The 18,173-nt window shown below is 49.2% G+C and overlaps 1 protein-coding gene across 1 annotated transcript in view; it reads right to left on the minus strand.

Moving 5' to 3' along the window:
- Positions 1-18,173, minus strand: part of LOC138965275 (regulator of nonsense transcripts 2-like) — a 45,660-nt gene that overhangs the window by 10,120 nt on the left and 17,367 nt on the right. Inside the window, exons 19-28 of the mRNA XM_070337394.1 lie at positions 15,412-15,506; positions 14,511-14,596; positions 13,597-13,705; positions 4,631-4,688; positions 4,251-4,306; positions 3,287-3,403; positions 2,716-2,901; positions 1,779-1,820; positions 1,238-1,339; positions 567-626 (exon numbers count right to left, since the gene is read on the minus strand). Of these exons, the coding sequence (XP_070193495.1) occupies positions 567-626; positions 1,238-1,339; positions 1,779-1,820; positions 2,716-2,901; positions 3,287-3,403; positions 4,251-4,306; positions 4,631-4,688; positions 13,597-13,705; positions 14,511-14,596; positions 15,412-15,506 (911 nt within the window). The remainder of the gene's footprint in view (positions 1-566; positions 627-1,237; positions 1,340-1,778; positions 1,821-2,715; positions 2,902-3,286; positions 3,404-4,250; positions 4,307-4,630; positions 4,689-13,596; positions 13,706-14,510; positions 14,597-15,411; positions 15,507-18,173) is intronic.

The raw sequence follows: 18,173 nt of genomic DNA on the forward strand, positions 1-18,173 counted from the left end.
ACCACCCCCTACCCTGCCCCATCTGTCACCAATTTCTCACCACCCCCTACCCTGCCCCATCTGTCACCAATTTCTCACCACCACCTACCCTGCCCCACCTGTCACCAATTTCTCACCACCCCCTACCCTGCCCCATCTGTCACCAATTTCTCACCACCTCCTACCCTGCCCCATCTGTCACCAATTTCTCACCACCCCCTACCCTGCCCCATCTGTCACCAATTTCTCACCACCCCCTACCCTGCCCCATCTGTCACCAATTTCTCACCACCCCCTACCCTGCCCCATCTGTCACCAATTTCTCACCACCCCCTACCCTGCCCCATCTGTCACCAATTTCTCACCACCCCCTACCCTGCCCCATCTGTCACCAATTTCTCACCACCCCCTACCCTGCCCCATCTGTCACCAATTTCTCACCACCCCCTACCCTGCCCCATCTGTCACCAATTTCTCACCACCTACAACAGTAAAGCATAAGGAGAATAACATAGTACAAATAAGAGTGACAGATGGAGAATAAACTAGTGCAGTAAGAGAGGTAGATGCTGCATGATGTGACTGACCTCCATTCCCAGTCTGATGTCCTCCAGCACACCGTCCACCACCTGAATGGCCACGTGCTCCTGCAACAGTGAATGTCACATTGTCACACAGCACTGACATAGTGATCGTCATCTTGTCACAAGGCACTGACACACTTCATACCTAACACTCTCCCATACACAGTGAATAAACAAGTGTTACAGTTATACGTTCTCTGCTCTCTTCTCGCCTGGTCATTCAGATGAACATGTTAGATTTCACAGCAATTTAGGCAATGCAATGCTGGATAAAGTTATACCATATTTTTCACTGGTAGGAAGGACCTGTAGCTGAAATGTTGGGCTGCTTGAGATGTCATGGCACTGGGCGGACTGACTTTTTCTACAATGCATGACATTTTCTTTTGGAGAAATAGAAGAATCTGAATAAATGACCTTTTATTTTGAAAAAAAAAGCACAGAACTCTTTTGACCACAGTTGTTGATTTTTTATCATGCAATTGTACAAAGGAGACATGACAAATAATAATAATGAGAATACTTATACGGCGCAAATCCAAAATTAGTTCTAAGCGCCTCACAAATACATACACAAAGAATTAATTCTGTACACAATGCCAAAAAACAAATAGTTATATACATCAAAAGACGAGCAACGTGTGGTAAACGACTGCAATGTGTGCTGGACCTACATGGTATGGTGCTATGCCGGCCAGGAGATTCGCAGCACAGTGTACAGAGTTGAAACGAATGTTCCACACAGCAGTCAAGCACTTGGTGGCATAAAATGCAATCTGTCACAAACAACAACATGTCATAGATCTTTACAACAAAGAACATTTCTCACATATCTTAGATCTTTCTGCAAGGTAAATAGACACCTCAGTGGGTAGAGTAAACCTGCATAAATCTGATTGCACAGTGTCATTTCTGTTCACTACTACAGTGGTACCTGCAAGGAAAGGACACCCTCACAATGTCCCTTCATCACAGATAACCTTCAATAACAGGTACATTTTTAGTTATGTTTATAAGAAAAAGGGACAAAAGAAAGCGTCCTTAATTGCTTGGTGACCTCTTATTGGAGGGGCCTTACATGGCAGGTCACACTGTATGTGTCAATCCATCACACACAACATATCTGTTGTATCAGACATTTGAGAAGGATTTAAACCGTGACGACGGAAAGAACATGACCAGTGTCTCAAATCATACTGCTCATCTCTGACTCACCTCAGGGTCATCCCAGTCCAACTTGCGCATTTGTCTCAGCACCTGTTGACAGAAACGTTAAACTATGACCATTCAAATACACAGGTGGAATGAAATAAGAAAACATACAGAAAAAGTATCCACAAACATAATGAAAATACGATTACTTCACAAAACACTTGATCTCACTTCAAATAAGTGTTATGCTGAAGTTTCGAAATGCAAGTCCAAGGCAAAAAATATAAAGCAGGCACCCTAGCAACAGGCCATGCAGGACCCTAGCAACAGGCCATGCAGGACCCTAGCAACAGGCCATGCAGGACCCTAGCAACAGGCCATGCAGGACCCTAGCAACAGGCTGTACAGTGGAACCCCCCTTTTAAGACCCCAATTTAAGATGCCCTCCTTTTTGAGACCTTGATTTTTCAGATTTTCTTCTTCTTCTTCTGCGTTCGTGGGCTGAAACTCCCACGTACACTCGTGTTTTTTGCACGAGTGGAATTCTACGCGTATGACCGTTTTTACCCCGCCATTTAGGCAGCCATACGCCGTTTTCGGAGGAAGCATGCTGGGTATTTTCGTGTTTCTATAACCCACCGAACTCTGACATGGATTACAGGATCTTTTTCGTGCGCACTTGGTCTTGTGCTTGCGTGTACACACGGGGGTGTTCGGACACCGAGGAGAGTCTGCACACAAAGTTGACTCTGAGAAATAAATCTCTCGCCGAACGTGGGGACGAACTCACGCTGACAGCGGCCAACTGGATACAAATCCAGCGCGCTACCGACTGAGCTACATCCCCCGCCCTGAGATTTTCTGTTCATAACCTCTGTAAATTTAATTTCAGACTCCCTCCTTTTTAAGACCGGGTTTGTTCAGAATTCTCCAGGTCTTAAAAGAAGGGTTCCACTGTTTGACTATGAAAACTGTGCATCACTAACACTCATTAACCGACCTTCTCCGTGGTGACCTTGGACAGGTCCTTGTAGAGCAGACGACGGATGTAGTTGTGCATGGGCGGGCGCTCGATGCGAGCCGTGAGAGCGGCGTCGGGCGGGTTGCTGTAGAAGTAGGCGTTCTCGATCATGGTCTCGTAGCGAGAGTCCAGGCTCAGTGCCGTCTTCTTACGCATCATCACGTCCTGAACAACATCACAGACAATAATAACACACATTCTCTTTCCCAACACACATTCTCTTTCCCAACACACATTCTCTTTCCCAACAGACATTCTCGCTCTTTTCTTCTGGGTGAAGCAACAGAAAAGTCAAAAGCCCAGTATGTGTGTTTTGCAGTTCCCAAACCATGGCTCTTTGACAGATCATACAAACATTCGTTATCTTCTTCTTGTCTGTTGCCAGAATGTCATATGAAACAATCAAGCCTTTCGTTTTCACTCTTACCATGCTTCCAAAAGATTATCGGCAATGTGAGTAATCATGCCACACTGCATGAAGCATACCAAACCAAAGATGTGTGTAATGAAGTAGCTAGGCAAACAAGACACCAAGCGGTGGGACACTGACCAGGTAGACCTTGGTGCGATAATGCGAGTCAGGCGAGCGGTACAGAAAGCGGCCACACGTCTCCAGCAAGGCACAGGCCATCTCTATGTTGTGGTGGGAGAAGTCAAACATCAGCATCTGAAACAAGTCAACCACATAGAAAAGAACAGAAACAAAAAGAAGAAAATAACTCTGCTGCAAGAAAACAGCAGACTCCGAAACAATCGAACAAGGCTTACAAGCTGAGCAGGCGGACAGAAAACATCTTGAAAAGCTTTAAGACGTATGCACTTATTGACAGACAGACCAAAGATAACCTTTTAAATCTTAACATTTACACCTCCATCTGCTGGTCAATAACTATAACCTCATACATGTATCAGCATTGAGAATGATAAGCGAACACTGCAGCTGTATTGACTCTACGTACGTCCCACTGACAGCTACATAACGTCACGCTTACAAGATAATTGCCTATGTCATTTTTTTAGAGTTTTGAGAAAAACGCAAAAAACTTCTTTGGTTTCTGAACAATCTGCCCATCTCATTTAAGTTATAAGTTTCAAACTGCCTATCTTGAGCGTTGACAGCTATGTACGCCTGAGATAAATAACTGACGGCAACATTTTCTATCACCACAACTGCATTACAACCCCGAAAAGGCGTTTGCATACCTTAATATTCTCCAAAGTAGTCTTTATGTGTCCAAACGGAAAAGTGCCTAACTCAGAAACGAGAACCGCAGTTTTGCTCACGTAACCGTGGCAATGGTTTACGTTGGTCTGAGAGTTTATACTCTCTAACACATGACAGGTACCCTTCCAGTAGCTTCCCCTGTAGTCTCACTGCAGAAATGCCTGACACTGAGTTAGGTATTGTTCTTATGAGCGTGACGATAACTTACATTTCCCTCTGCACAGTAAAAGACATTGTGAAGCAAGCATAACAGAGGGGTGTCAGCTGATACACAAAAGTCTTGTCATACCTTCACTGAATGCAGGGCTTCACTCTTGGGACACATCATGAACTTGACCAGCTCCCCTGTCACGCACAAAACATATTACTTTCTTATATTCACGTAGATAAAACACATTTATTGTCAACATAAACTGGAGGGCAGAATGGAAAGGCTTGGCTTGTCGTGTGAATAAAGAGTGTTGCGTTCTTCAAACAGAAAACTTGAATTTCAATACAAACATGCCCACTAGTATTCTTCTGCTTTTTATAATTAGTTGCTTCTTTGGTTAAAATGTGGCGCTTCTCTTAACAACCTGCTTTCCTTGTGGTTCAGGGAAATACCAGACAACAAGTGAGTGTTAACACTTCTTCACTTTTGTTCATACATGGAGAGAAAATAATTCTTACCTAAGTAGCGAACGGTCTTCAGCTTTGATTCAATATTGATCTGGTCCTTCTTCCTCATCTGTAAAATGTAAAAACAATTTATTTGTACACTGATATCACGGTCTCATAACATGCAAACTATATTTACCGTAATACATAAGCAGACCTGCCTACCCCTGAAATGTACCATGTGTAGTTTTGGGTGTGAAAATAAGGCAAATGTGTAGTTTGGCAGGTGAATGTGTAGTATTTCAATTTGATCAACCCAAACCGCAAAACAGAACAGTTACTTATACCGTACTAAAACAAACACTCAACACTCCAAACAAAACTATTACAATGTGAACAATACTCCTCATACAAATACAAACAAAGCCCCCACAAAAATACAAGCCAAGCATTAAGTTTATTTGTTAAGAAAAAAATTATTAACTAGTTTGGAACATTTCATGATTTGTTAAAAAAAAGCTATGTTGAGGGGTATGCAGTTCATATACAGTGGGACCCCCTAGCCCTATTCAAGACCTGTGACAATCTGAGAACATCAAGTCACAAAAAGTAGGGACTGGGAGTATGTGTATCAACATGAAGGCAAATTTGCATATATAAACAGAACAGGTTTGTGTCGGCAATAATAATAATATGGCAGGTCATTGCCTCTGCTCTGGTTACCGATCTCTCAAAAGTGAGCTTGTCTTGGTCTTCTTTCCCTGGCACGGGTTTCTTCACAAAACAGTCCAATTTTTCCTCTGCTTTGGTCGGGATTTCTCGAATTCCTCATGAGAAGTGCTTTTCTTGTGGCGGTTACACGGTCGTAAAGCCCACTGTGCTTCTCTGAAAAAGCCGTGTTGCACACAGTGCAGTGGGCAAAATGCTTCCCTTTTCTCCACGAAACTAGGCATGGATGCTCCTCATAGTACTTTGGCAGAAAAGCCTTGCTGGGAGTTTGACCAAGCTTCTTTTTTTTGCTCCGTGGCGGTTGATCGCCAAAGTCTTCTGAATCCGTGTTCGTCGCTGCAGCCATTTTTTTCCCTCCAGAAAGAATGAGCTACGAAGTGACCGCGTTCAGAAAAGTATGTGCTGAAACGCCCGCGATAGTTGTTATAACAGCAGCAAGACCAACTGACTACGCTACTCTCGCGGGCGCCGGGCATGTTTTGCACGCAGTACACAACCGGTTAGTACAAATTATGGATCGGAACTCGCTCGCGTTTTTGTGTATTCAAAATGTCAAAATGTGTAGTCGAAGCGAAACGTTTGCGTAGTATAAGACAAGCATGCGTAGTTGCGTAGTTTGGGGACCAAAATCGTAGTTTACTACGCTCAATGTGTAGTGTAAACAGGTCTGCGATAAGGCTTGGTAAAACAAAATGAGCAACATTACACAAAGTACAAAAAATCATTTTCATTACTTTATTGTCCCATTGCTGGGAAGTTCGGGTCGCTTCCTCTCAGTGGAAAGCTAGCAGCACCAGAGTCGCCCTACCCAGGTGTATGCGTGTTTGGGTGTAATCAACCAGAATGACCAAGGTCTTTTACGTGCCACAGTAGTGACACAGGGGTGGAACATGGATACCGTCTCTGAGTCTGCCCATAAAGTTGACCCGAGTCCGTCCCGGCCCGGATTGGAACCCATAACCCGACGATCACTCGATGCCCTCAACTAGCAGAAGAATGTAAGGCTTCTTTTTAAGCCTACTGTCTATATGATACTTACCGAGACAGTACTATTCTTGCACATTATCTATTATAGGCCGAAAAAATTGGACAAAACGCTGCGTGGGTACAATTATCTCCCATAACCATGCGCCACCGTGGATCCCAAGCACTGTCTGAGTGCTTCCCCCTTACAGGATGTAGGTGGCGCGTCCTCTTTCTTTATGAGCTGCAGACCCTCAAAAAGCCCATAACATATCAAGAGGGGAGGCGGGAGGGAAACTCTAATAGTACTGTCTCGGTAAGTATCATATAGACAGTAGGCTTAAAAAGAAGCCTTACAGTCAATATAACACTTACCTCGACAGTACTATTCTTGCACAGAATACCAGAGTGGTGTGAGGGTGATATGTAGAGTATTAAACTCCTTAATCAAAATCACTTAAATCCAAGGATTAAGATACCCAGGCAATTTTCGAACAGTACTACTGTAAAAGAAAATATACCCAAGAAAAATACCTTAGACTGACGTGACCATGCTGGCAACCACTGCTTTGGCAATGCCATACGACTGGTCAAGCCTGAGACTGGAAAAGTCTCGCATATAGTGGTTAATAAACGTGGCTGGAGTCTTCCAGAACGCGACCGCCATTATGCTTTGGAGCGAGGCACCCCGCACGTGCGCCAACGAGGAGCCGATAGCCCGAATCTCGTGTGCCCTGATGTCAGGGACCACATCCACTTGAGCATGAACATAAGCCTGTTTGATAAGCAAGGTCAGCCAACGAGCTAAAGTTTGTCTAGAAATATCCGATTGGTACTTCGGATTAAGCGAGACAAACAGTGACCGCTTAGAAGACCGAAAGCTACGTGTTCTATCCAGGTACACTCTAAGGGCACGTACTGGGCAGAGGAAGCGATCAGGGTCATCATGTTCAAGAGTGGGAGCCAAGGCTTGAATGACTACTGGTTTGGACAACTCCGAGGCATTCTGATTCTTGGCTCGAAAGTCTGGTAGGAAAGCCAACGTCACCTGATGTGTGGTGAACTCAATGTCAAATTCCAGGCCACTCAAAGCTTGAATACCACTGAGTCTACGGCAAGTGGCTAAAGCGATGAGGAACACAGTCTTAAAAGTCAGGAACTTGATACTAATGCCTGCCAGGGGTTCAAACTCCTTGCTACGCAGGAGTTTGAGAACCAGGAAGACATCCCACTTGGGAAATGAAACCCGAGGTTTAGACACCGCTGCATTGCTAATACCCGAAAGGACATTAGCAATGAGGGAGGAACTGATCAAGTGTTCAGGTCTGCGACCAGTAGCAGCCGCAATCGTGGAAGTGATGGCAGATTTGTATCCAAGAAGAGTCTTAGAAGAAAGACTCTTCTTTTGATACACTTCCACCAGGAAGTTGGCCAAGTCCTGTGTTGAGGGATAAAGCGGCTTTATCCCCTTGGACAAGGCGAAGGAGGCCCAAGCTCTCCAGCGTAAGTCATAGAGCTGATTAGTTGATCGCCTCTTAGCGTTCAAGGAAAACTCTACTGAACTCTTGTGCAATCCTAGTGCAAGCAGTTTGGAGCGCACAAGAGCCATGCGGTCAAGCACAGACTCTCTGGACGTGGATGAGGGAGGCCTGATCGAGGCTGGAGCAGACTTCCCCCGTCCAGATTCAGAGGTAGAGGGTCTACGTGGGTGAGACCGCGAAGATCTGGAAACCACGGAGCTGTTGGCCAGTAAGGCGCGACCAAAATCAGTCTTGGCCGTTCCTGCAGATACTTTGCCAGTACCCTCGGAATCAGAGATGTCGGGGGATAGGCGTAAGCATCGAGGAGCCTCCACGAGAGAGTGAATGCGTCCACGTGGAACGCATTCGTGTCTCGAAAGGGGCTGACGTACCTGGGAAGCCGAGCGCTGAATCGAGTTGCGAACAGATCGATCAGAGGACGGTCCCACCTTGCCCACAGACGCCGTAGAACGTTGTGAGCGATGGTCCATTCTGTGGGGAGAACCTGATCGCCCCGACTGAGAATGTCGGCCAGGGCGTTCAGTTTCCCCGGAACGAATTGGACTGACATCCGGACCTGATTGGTCTGGCACCAGAGCAGAATCTCCTCCGCTAACAGGGAGAGGGACCGAGAATTGGTGCCCCCCTGGTGGCGAAGGTAAGCTAGGCATGTGGTGTTGTCCCCGTGGACCAACACATCCTGATCCCGAATCAGGAGGCGAAACTCCAGCAGAGCCCGACGAACCGCCTCCAACTCTAGAAAGTTGATGTGTAGGAGGGACTCCTCCTGGGTCCAGACCCCCTGGGCCTCGTGCAGGTCCAGGTGGGCCCCCCAACCCCGCGTAGAAGCGTCGGTGTACAGGAAGAGAGACGGCCGTCTCGGTTGGATAGGCACCGCAGAGTTGAGCCAGATCGGGTCCAGCCATTGGACTACAGCCTCGTGAAACCAAGGCCCGATCTGGACCAACTCGGTGTAATCGAGAGGCCTGGAAGTCCGATCTGCTACTGCCCGTTGCAGGGGACGTTTGTGTAGCCTTGCAAGGGGCAGCAGCAGAGCGACAGACTCCATGGAACCCAACAGTTCCGCCAGCCGCCTGTGAGGAACAGCGCGGCAAGCCTGAATGGAGAGGATCTTTCGCCTCAGGGAGAGGATTCTGTCCGGGGAGGGAGACACAGTGTAAAGCACTGTGTCGAACGCCATCCCCAAGTAGCAAAACTGCTGGGCTGGCACGAGGTCTGACTTGTGCCACTGTATCTGGAACCCCAAAGCATGGGTCCGTTCCAGGACCTGCCGGGTGTGTTGGAGGCATTGATCGCGAGACTGGGCCAGGGTGAGCCAATCGTCCAAATATTGACGCAGACGCACACCCTGAGCTCTGACCAACGCCGCCAGCTCCTTGACCACCTTTGTAAAAATCAGCGGGGCCAAGGACAGGCCGAATGGGAGGGCCCGAAACTCGAACACTGTGCCCTCCCAAACAAACCGGAGCAGATGTCGGTACCCCGGGGCCACCAGGATGTGGAAGTAAGCATCCTGGAGGTCCACAGACGTGGCCCAATCGTTTGGCCGGATGGCCAACCGGACCGACGAAGGGGTTTCCATCTTGAACTTGCACCTGCGAAGGTACAAGTTCAAGGTGGAGAGGTCCAACACCGGCCTGAACCTGCCGTCCTTTTTGGGGACGGTGAACAGGCGGGAGTAGAACCCCGGAGAAGGCTGAGAAAGGGGGTAGACAGCCTTCTTCTCGACCAACGAGTTCACCTCGTCTTGAAGAGCCTGCCATCTGGCAGGGTCTCGAGGAGGGGGGAACGTCAAAGGTAGAGCGGACAATGGAGGTTGTGACGACAGCGGTAGAGAAAACCCCGACCCCACCACCCTCAAGATAAACTGGTTGGAGACCAGTCTGCCCCACATGTCGCGGGCCCGAAAAAGGGAACCGACGGACGAAAGAGGGGCAACTTGAGGGGGCGTCAACGTAGGGCCGGGACTCACTGAAAATTCTGCTGGCGGGCAGGCGCAGGCTTGCGACCACCCCCCTGGTGGTGCTGCTTACCCTTACCTGTCTGAGCACCCTTCTTCTTACGCTTGGGAGCACGAGAAGCCGGGGCCGCAGGGGGGAACGCGACAGGCGCCTGAGAGGAGGAAGAAGGAGGCAGTGAAACTGGCTTCTTCCTCTTCTTCCTCTGAGGCTGGGAGCTGGAGGTGACTGTAGCACTTCTCTTACTCCCCGCCGACGTCGCCGAAGCAGCGAGGCCAACCATCAGAGAATCAGTGTTCCTCTGGCGTGTGGACTCCACCACAGAACGGACAGTGCCCGGATGAAAAAGGGAAGAAGGCTGAGGAAACGTGTTCCTCAGACTCTTCCTCATATCCGGAGGCACTAAAGAAGTAGCCAGAAAATGATCACGGAACAGGGCCAACAAGTGGACCCGTGTTCCAATGGCCAATTCTGCCGCAGTCGTCACGCACGATCGCACGGCATGCAAAGCCCGATCCACTCGAACCGTGTCAAGGACCCGAGTGGAATCGGACTCTGCCCGATCGGGAGGGTCCAACAGTGTGGACAGCGTGCTCATCCATGTCAAGGCCTGTGATTGGGCCTCGACAATGGAAGAAACGGTGGCCTCAAGATTGTGGAACGAAGCAGAGCTCAGTTCCACCTTCTTGACCGAAGGCACCTCCCCAACGAACACATCACCGTCAGCCCCACCCTGAACACTCGAAGTCTGGAAAGGGAGAGTTCGAGAGTCAAAGGGAAAAGGGAGGGACGAAACAGATTGGACACGAGGAAACAGTGGAGGTGCGCCTCCCGAAGGAAAGCACGGCACTGAATCCGCGTCCTCCCGAGGAACATAGGTCGCGTTCGCACGTGAATCTGTACTCCTCAGGCGATGTGCTGCCGCTTCCACCGTGGCACTAAGACTAGGGTGGAACGCGAATTGCTGGCGGCCGGATCGTTCATAAAACGAGCCGCCGGCAGACGCGGCGTGTGCCTCCCGCGCCCGGGCCGAAGCGGACTCCAAGGACGAGAGGGCGTCGGAGGGAAGGACGTCCTGAAACTGTTCAAACGTCCTTCTAGCTGTGCGAGGGAGAGCCTCCTGCCTCTCGTCCTCAGACTCCACGTCCTGTGTGTCAACCGAAGGGTTGGGAACACTAGACGACAGACGCTTAAGAGAGGCATCCGTGGCGTCAAGACGCCGCGTGATGTCTGTCATGTACTGTTGGAAAGTACGAAGCATAGCTTCGGAAGTTCCATCAGAAACCGGCAAGGGTAGAGGATCAGTGTTAACCTCAGGGCGACCCTGATCCTCCTCCCCATCGTCCTCTGACTCACTCTCCTCTTCACTTCCCGACAACTCCTCAACAGCAGGAGTGTAGGAAGCTTGAGGGGGAGGAGCCGAAAGTGATGAAGTAGACTGTGACGAAACGCCCACTGAAGCAAGAGGCCGCGAAGACCCCTGCCCCAAAGACGAAACGTCTCCAGCAGCCGAAGGGAGAGAACAACAAAAACCCTGCGACTGTTGGGTCAGTCCAGCCAACGAACCCCCGCCATTTATAGACTGAACAGGGACCCATCGGGTCTGATCAGAAAAGAAATGGTCCGGTCCGGTCGGGGGTGCCGATCCGGTCCGGTCGGGTGGTCCGGTGTTCCGGTGGTCCGGTCCGGTCCGGTCGAGTGGTCCGGTGTTCCGGTGGTCCGGTCCGGTCCGGTGGTCCGGTCCGGTCCCGTACCATCCGGAGGTCCCGTTCGGCACAGAACCATCCGTACCCACAAAAGTGTTCGGGTGGTTCGGTCCGGACGTGGAAACACCGTACCATCCGGACCCGTAGGTCCGGTGGTCCGGTGTGTTCCGGTTCGGTGCCAGACCACCCGGACCAACAGAGGTGGTCGGGTGGTCCGGTCCCGACCGGACCACTGGTCCCGTACCGTACCATCCGGACCCGTAGGTCCGGTGGTCCGGTGTGTTCCGGTTCGGTGCCAGACCACCCGGACCAACAGAGGTGGTCGGGTGGTCCGGTCCCGACCGGACCACTGGTCCCGTACCGTACCATCCGGACCCGTAGGTCCGGGGGTCCGGCAAGGGCCAGAGGTACTGTCCCGCACCGGACCCTAAGGTCCGGTACGGTCCCGTACCATGGGTCCCGTCCGGACCAAACCCGGAGGTCAAGTCCAGTCGGGACCCGTGGGTCCGGTTCGATCCCGACCCGTAAGCCTGGACCGTTCCGGACCCTTGGTCCGGACCATCCGTCACCCGAACACCAGACGCTAAGGAATGGCGTGGGGTCAAGACGGTCCGGTCGGAGGTGTCGGTTTGAGCAACAGAAACAATGTTCCCGTCGCCCTGACCATTCGACAGAAGTACCACGTTCTGTCGAACACCTCCACGTCCAGTAACTAGTCGGCCGGAGCGTTTCATAGAGGGACAGCCACCAGTCACACGGACGTCAGAGGGAACCGTAGTAGCAGTGGTCGTAGGCACGATGCCTGAAACCCCTGCCCCCACAGGACCGCCCTGAACGGGGTCAATTCGCATCCCAACCCCAGCGGGGAGGGAATTCATAGACCCCGTCATCTCCTCCGATCTCCGCCCCCATGAGTCCGAGACTACTGTCGAAACAGCAGTAGACGACCCAGCGAGGGAGTTCAGAGGAGGACCCGTGTCCCTCCTGGCTTCCACAGCGGTGGAAACCGAGGAGGGCACAGGAGAGGCACCGGAAAAGAAAGAAGTCGAAACCTGAGTCTCTCCCGTAGCCCCTAGATCAGATTCACCAACCCCCAAAGAGGGTTGGGAATCGACCCGCCCCCGGATTCGAGCCAGGGAGGAGAAGGAAACCTTCCCCCCAGGCTTGAAACCGGGAGGAGCTGAAGCCTGAGACTGAGGGCCGGACAACGGCGTCGAAGGGGGGGAAGCGTGTTCCACGGAAGGAGAAGGAGAAAGACGCTTTTTCTTTCCCCTCGACCTTCCCCGAACCTTCGACGGCGCAGCCCCGCCCGAAGTCCCAGGTTCAAGCCCAGCCTGTTTGAGCAAGCTCGCATTGAGCTTGCTCAAACAGGCTTTCTCCGCCCTCCCTCGCCGCAAACGCAAAGCGTTTGGGGAGGGAGAGTCGGAGCGCCGAAAGGTCCCCCTGTCCGTGCGCAAAACATGACGCTGTGCGCCCGGAGAAGGGTTGCCCCCGGCAGACTCTGGTTCCGTAGAACCAGAGCCCAAAACAAGACGAGACATCCTACCTCGCCCTGTACGTACCCTTAAAAAATCGAGAATTAACAAAATTCAAAGAAAATTAGGTCAATACTCAAGTGAATGAGGCGAAACGAGAAGCAGACGACCGGTCACCACGAAGTAGGACGGTAGGCACGCCGAGTCCGCCACACAACAACGGAGGCACAAGTTGGAAGAAAAACAACGTAGCCTCAAGCCAGAAGTGGAATAACACACAAAAATCCAACAGGTGGTAATCCACACAGAAAAGAAGACTCTAGAATCCAAAATAATCCGGGAGCGCAGCAGAAACACAGCCTACTGTCACGCGCGAAAAAAGAAAGAGGACGCGCCACCTACATCCTGTAAGGGGGAAGCACTCAGACAGTGCTTGGGATCCACGGTGGCGCATGGTTATGGGAGATAATTGTACCCACGCAGCGTTTTGTCCAATTTTTTCGGCCTATAATAGATAATGTGCAAGAATAGTACTGTCGAGGTAAGTGTTATATTGACAGGTCTTGCGTGGTGCAATGTTGTGCACTGTTGAGTTCACCCTCATTCCTCCACGAACATTACTCCACATAGCACAACAAAAGAGAGGCGCTAGATGTCACAACTCACGTGCCATCGCAGGTCACTCTTGACGTACTGCACCAGCTCATTGGCCACGTCAGGCATGCAGGGAAACAGGGTGGCCACCAGGCGGGCGTAGAACGGCAGCAAGTCATACCTGGCACACAGTATAACATACTCAGTGATCACGTTAAGTATTTTATAAAGCAGTATCACACAGAAATCAGCCAAAACAGCCCTCAGATAAACCAGTCATTTGGAAACAGCAACCACTCCATCTCAGAGCACTTGCATAGTCTAAACTTTATTGAAATACAGGAGAACTGCAGGTTAATAGGAGGGCAGGCACAAATAGGCACAAAAAGACAGTCAGACAAATGAATGGGTAGGCAGGCAGGCACACACACGCACTCTCTCTCTCTGCCTGTCTGTCTCTGTCTCTCACTCTCTCTCTCTGCCTGTCTGTCTCTGTCTCTCACTCTCTCTCTCTGCCTGTCTGTCTCTGTCTCTCACTCTCTCTGCCTGTCTGTCTCTGTCTCTCACTCTCTCTCTCTGCCTGTCTGTCTCTGTCTCTCACTCTCTCTCTCTGCCTGTCTGTCTCTGTCTCTCACTCTCTCTCTCTGCCTGTCTGTCTCTGTCTCACTCTCTGCCTGTCTGTCTCTGTCTCTCACTCTCTCTCTCTGCCTGTCTGTCTCTGTCTCTCTCTCTCTGCCTGTCTGTCTCTGTCTCTCTCTCTCTGCCTGTCTGTCTCTGTCTCTCACTCTCTCTCTCTGCCTGTCTGTCTCTGTCTCTTACTCTCTCTCTCTGCCTGTCTGTCTCTGACTCTCTCTCTCTGCCTGTCTGTCTCTGTCTCTCACTCTCTCTCTCTGCCTGTCTGTCTCTGTCTCTGACAAACACACAACTACTGACAGTGACACACAGAGATGCACATACAGACATGCACTAAGGAGATGTGAGCTTACCTAGTCCTGTGTACAGTGAACAGTCCTCGCACCAGCTTCTTGCGGTTGATCTTTGTGTTGAAGTTCATGCAAAACTCAATGGCTGCCTGCAAAAGCAAAGACAAAGCAACCCCAGTTTTAAATCATCTATAAAATTCTGCCACAAAATGTGGCAATAGCATTGCTCACTTGGATTCTGGCTAAACATCGCTGTCATTCTCATCCTAATCCTTCAAAACTTTCCTTTTGGTAAACTTAATAGCAACCCTCTCTCGCATTCTTGTCAGGCCTCTCTCTCTCTCTCCCTCTCAGTCTCTCTCTCTCTCTCTCTCTCTCTCTCTCTCTCTCTCTCTCTCTCTCTCTCTCTCTCTCTCTCTCCCTGTCATTCTCATCCTAATCCTTCAAAACTTTCCTTTTGGTAAAATTAATAGCAACCCTCTCTCGCATTCTTGTCAGGCCTCTCTCTCTCTCTCTCTCTCTCTCAGGACTAGCTGTAAGAAAGGTCCTACGGACCTAATGCTATCTTTCCTGTAATAAAGTTCAAAGTTCCTGTAATAAAGTTCAAAGTTCAAAGTTCTCTCCCTCTCAGTCTCTCTCTGTCTTGCTCTCTCTCTCTCTCTCTCTCTCTCTCTCTCCCTCTCTCTCTCTCTCTCTCTCTCTCTCTCTCTCTCTCTCTCTCTCTCTCCCTGTCATTCTCATCCTAATCCTTCAAAACTTTCCTTTTGGTAAACTTAATAGCAACCCTCTCTCGCATTCTTGTCAGGCCTCTCTCTCTCTCTCTCTCCCTCTGAGTCTCTCTCTCTCTCCCTCTCGCTCTCTCTCGGTCTCAGTCTCTCTCTGTCTCGCTCTCTCTCTTTTCTTGGTCATATCTTTCTCTACCTTCTGTTCCATCACACTACAGCAAGAGGATCATGGGACTGACCTTGTCGATGAGGTCGCGGTTGACGCAGTTTGGCAGAGACAGGAGGTAGGCGTCAAACTGCTGCTTCATCAGCGTCCCCGTCTCCGTGTCCTCTTCTGAAAGCAAAGTCAAATCGCATTGTCATCATTTTTACGAGTTTTCATTCACAAACACCTGGGAAATAAATCTCATGTTCCCCATGCAACAGTGATGGCACTAATATTTTTTCAAACTGGTACACAAACTTTTATGATGAAAACTATTCAGAAAAAAAAGGTGGGCTGGTCGTTGGAACCAGTAAGAGTCCAACTCAGAGGACTGGTTTTGTTGTTTTACCAGCAAAAAACCCCCGGTAGTTCTAAAAATCAACCGGTAGGTTATACCAGCAGCCAATTATGTTCCGGTATTTTTTTTATTTCAACCGGTAAAATACCGGTAATTACCGGTTAACGCCAATACTGTGCAATAAATCGAGGTGGTGAATGGGTTTGAGCTTTCAGGTGAAACGTGGATTGTCAAAGTAAAAGCTAATCAGGCTGATTGTTTGATGTGTGGAACCATCGCGGCTTTGGATTTGTGTTTCCGAGGACAACGATTGTAAGCATTCACTCTCAAAGACCCAATCAATGTTGATAATTACCGCGGCGACTCATGGTCAATTTGCAACTTATCTCTGTAATCGCAAAATCCACAACGAAAAGTCATAAACACTTAAAAAGAAAAAAAATATGCTCAACATTTACTGAACTCACACGTATGATCGCAGCTCTGTACATTTTCAGACTGGAAGAAAAGCGTCAACAAGCTACGTTTGACGTCACATACAAGGTTGACGTGTTATCTCGAGCTACTGTGGCCCGGAGTTGGATTCTAAAAATTCGTCTCCCTGTGGGTTATTGTGCATTTTGTTGCACAACCAAAATGATGACAAAAACGATGTTTGGTGGCTTGTCATCAGACCAGCATTTTGTTGTTGGTCCTCGGGGAGCATATCGCCTTTTGTCTCATATTTATCAACCGCGGCCTTCGGCCTTTGTCGATAAAGATGAAACAAAAGACGATATGGTCCCCTTGGACCAACAAAAAAGCTGGTCTGTCAACAAGCCACCAAACATCTTATAATGTTAGTATGTTTCTTTCTATTCCAGACCTGTTTACCCTAAACCCGAGGCAAGAGTACTTTCCCAAAAAGTTGAGTGTATTCTTCAAAAGGTTGGTGTACTTTGCAAGCAAAGCCATATGGGCTATGCGCCAGGGAAAATGTACGCGTGGGTGCAAACGTGTTTGTGTAAGAATAGCATGTCTTGTGAACACCTTCAGAATTTAACTCCTTCCAATACAACAGGGATAAAACAATTTTATTTACCTGTCAGTTTGTAGCATTATAACCAGTGTCTTACAAACAGATTGATAATGAAAAGATGAAGTTCGTGAAATAACATCTGCGGTTGACAGTGGCAAGTTCATTTTTACAATCATCTCAGAAAACATTGCTTCAGCACGGACTACAGCCTTTTCTTCTGGCAGGATTTGCTTTGCGGGAATGAACTTCATAATTCCTTGGTAGCTTTCATCGGATTTCTTTGCAGCAACCTTGTCCAGGTGAGTTTTGGAACTGCAGTGTCGTTCGATGTCATATTTTTCAGCATGGGCAACGGATAAATCTGATTTACAGTGTGCATGACTTTTTAGTACAGTAGACTCCACAATTCCTGGCTCTTTCTTATATTTCTCCCCAAAAATCTGCTTCTTCTGCTGTTAAGACTTGGTACAATCATCCGAAACTGGCAAATTTTTCCGCTTCATTTTGCCACGATAGTCCAGACGATCGCACGTGCCAACAACCGAACGAGGTTTCCACAACTGAAGACTCGCTGTCAGGGTTATCTCCCTTTGACCGAAACCGGTATCAGTTGTACCATCCCGTAATCAGCACACCCACACCGGAAAACGTATTCTAGACTTTTTCTTAGTCGTATTTTGTGCGTGTGTCGCGTATTGTCGTACCGATAATAATTTGGCGTACAAAATACGCCCAAATCATACTGCTAAACAGGTCTGCTATTCTAATAACAAAGACTGTACTCGGACATGTTTCCCAGTGATATCCTAATCCAAGAACAACAGCTCTTCTTTTTCGCCTTATTTCACACTTTCTTAAAGGCACACTCCTTCCTATGCAAATGATTCAGGTCACCATCTCACATCTCATAAATTAATTCATCAAAGAATTCCCACTCTACACAGGACGCAGTCAGGCTGTGGATTGTGTGCGTGTGTTTGGGTGGAGGGATGGCCTTGTTCCACATACAAGCCTGGTCAGGTGTTGATTGTGTGTGTGTGTTTGGGTGGAGGGATGGCCTTGTTCCACGTACAAGCCTGGTCAGGTGTTGATTGTGTGTGTGTGTTTGGGTGGAGGGATGGCCTTGTTCCACGTACAAGCCTGGTCAGGTGTTGATTGTGTGTGTGTGTTTGGGTGGAGGGATGGCCTTGTTCCACGTACAAGCCTGGTCAGGTGTTGATTGTGTGTGTGTGTGTGTTTGGGTGGAGGAATGGCCTTGTTCCACGTACAAGCCTGGTCAGGTGTTGATTGTGTGTGTGTGTTTGGGTGGAGGGATGGCCTTGTTCCACGTACAAGCCTGGTCAGGTGTTGATTGTGTGTGTGTGTTTGGGTGGAGGGATGACCTTGTTCCATGTACAAGCCTGGTCAGGTGTTGATTGTGTGTGTGTGTTTGGGTGGAGGGATGGCCTTGTTCCACGTACAAGCCTGGCCAGGTGTTGAT

This window comes from Littorina saxatilis, linkage group LG4 (assembly GCF_037325665.1).
Source record: "Littorina saxatilis isolate snail1 linkage group LG4, US_GU_Lsax_2.0, whole genome shotgun sequence".
Lineage (NCBI taxonomy): Eukaryota > Metazoa > Mollusca > Gastropoda > Littorinimorpha > Littorinidae > Littorina > Littorina saxatilis.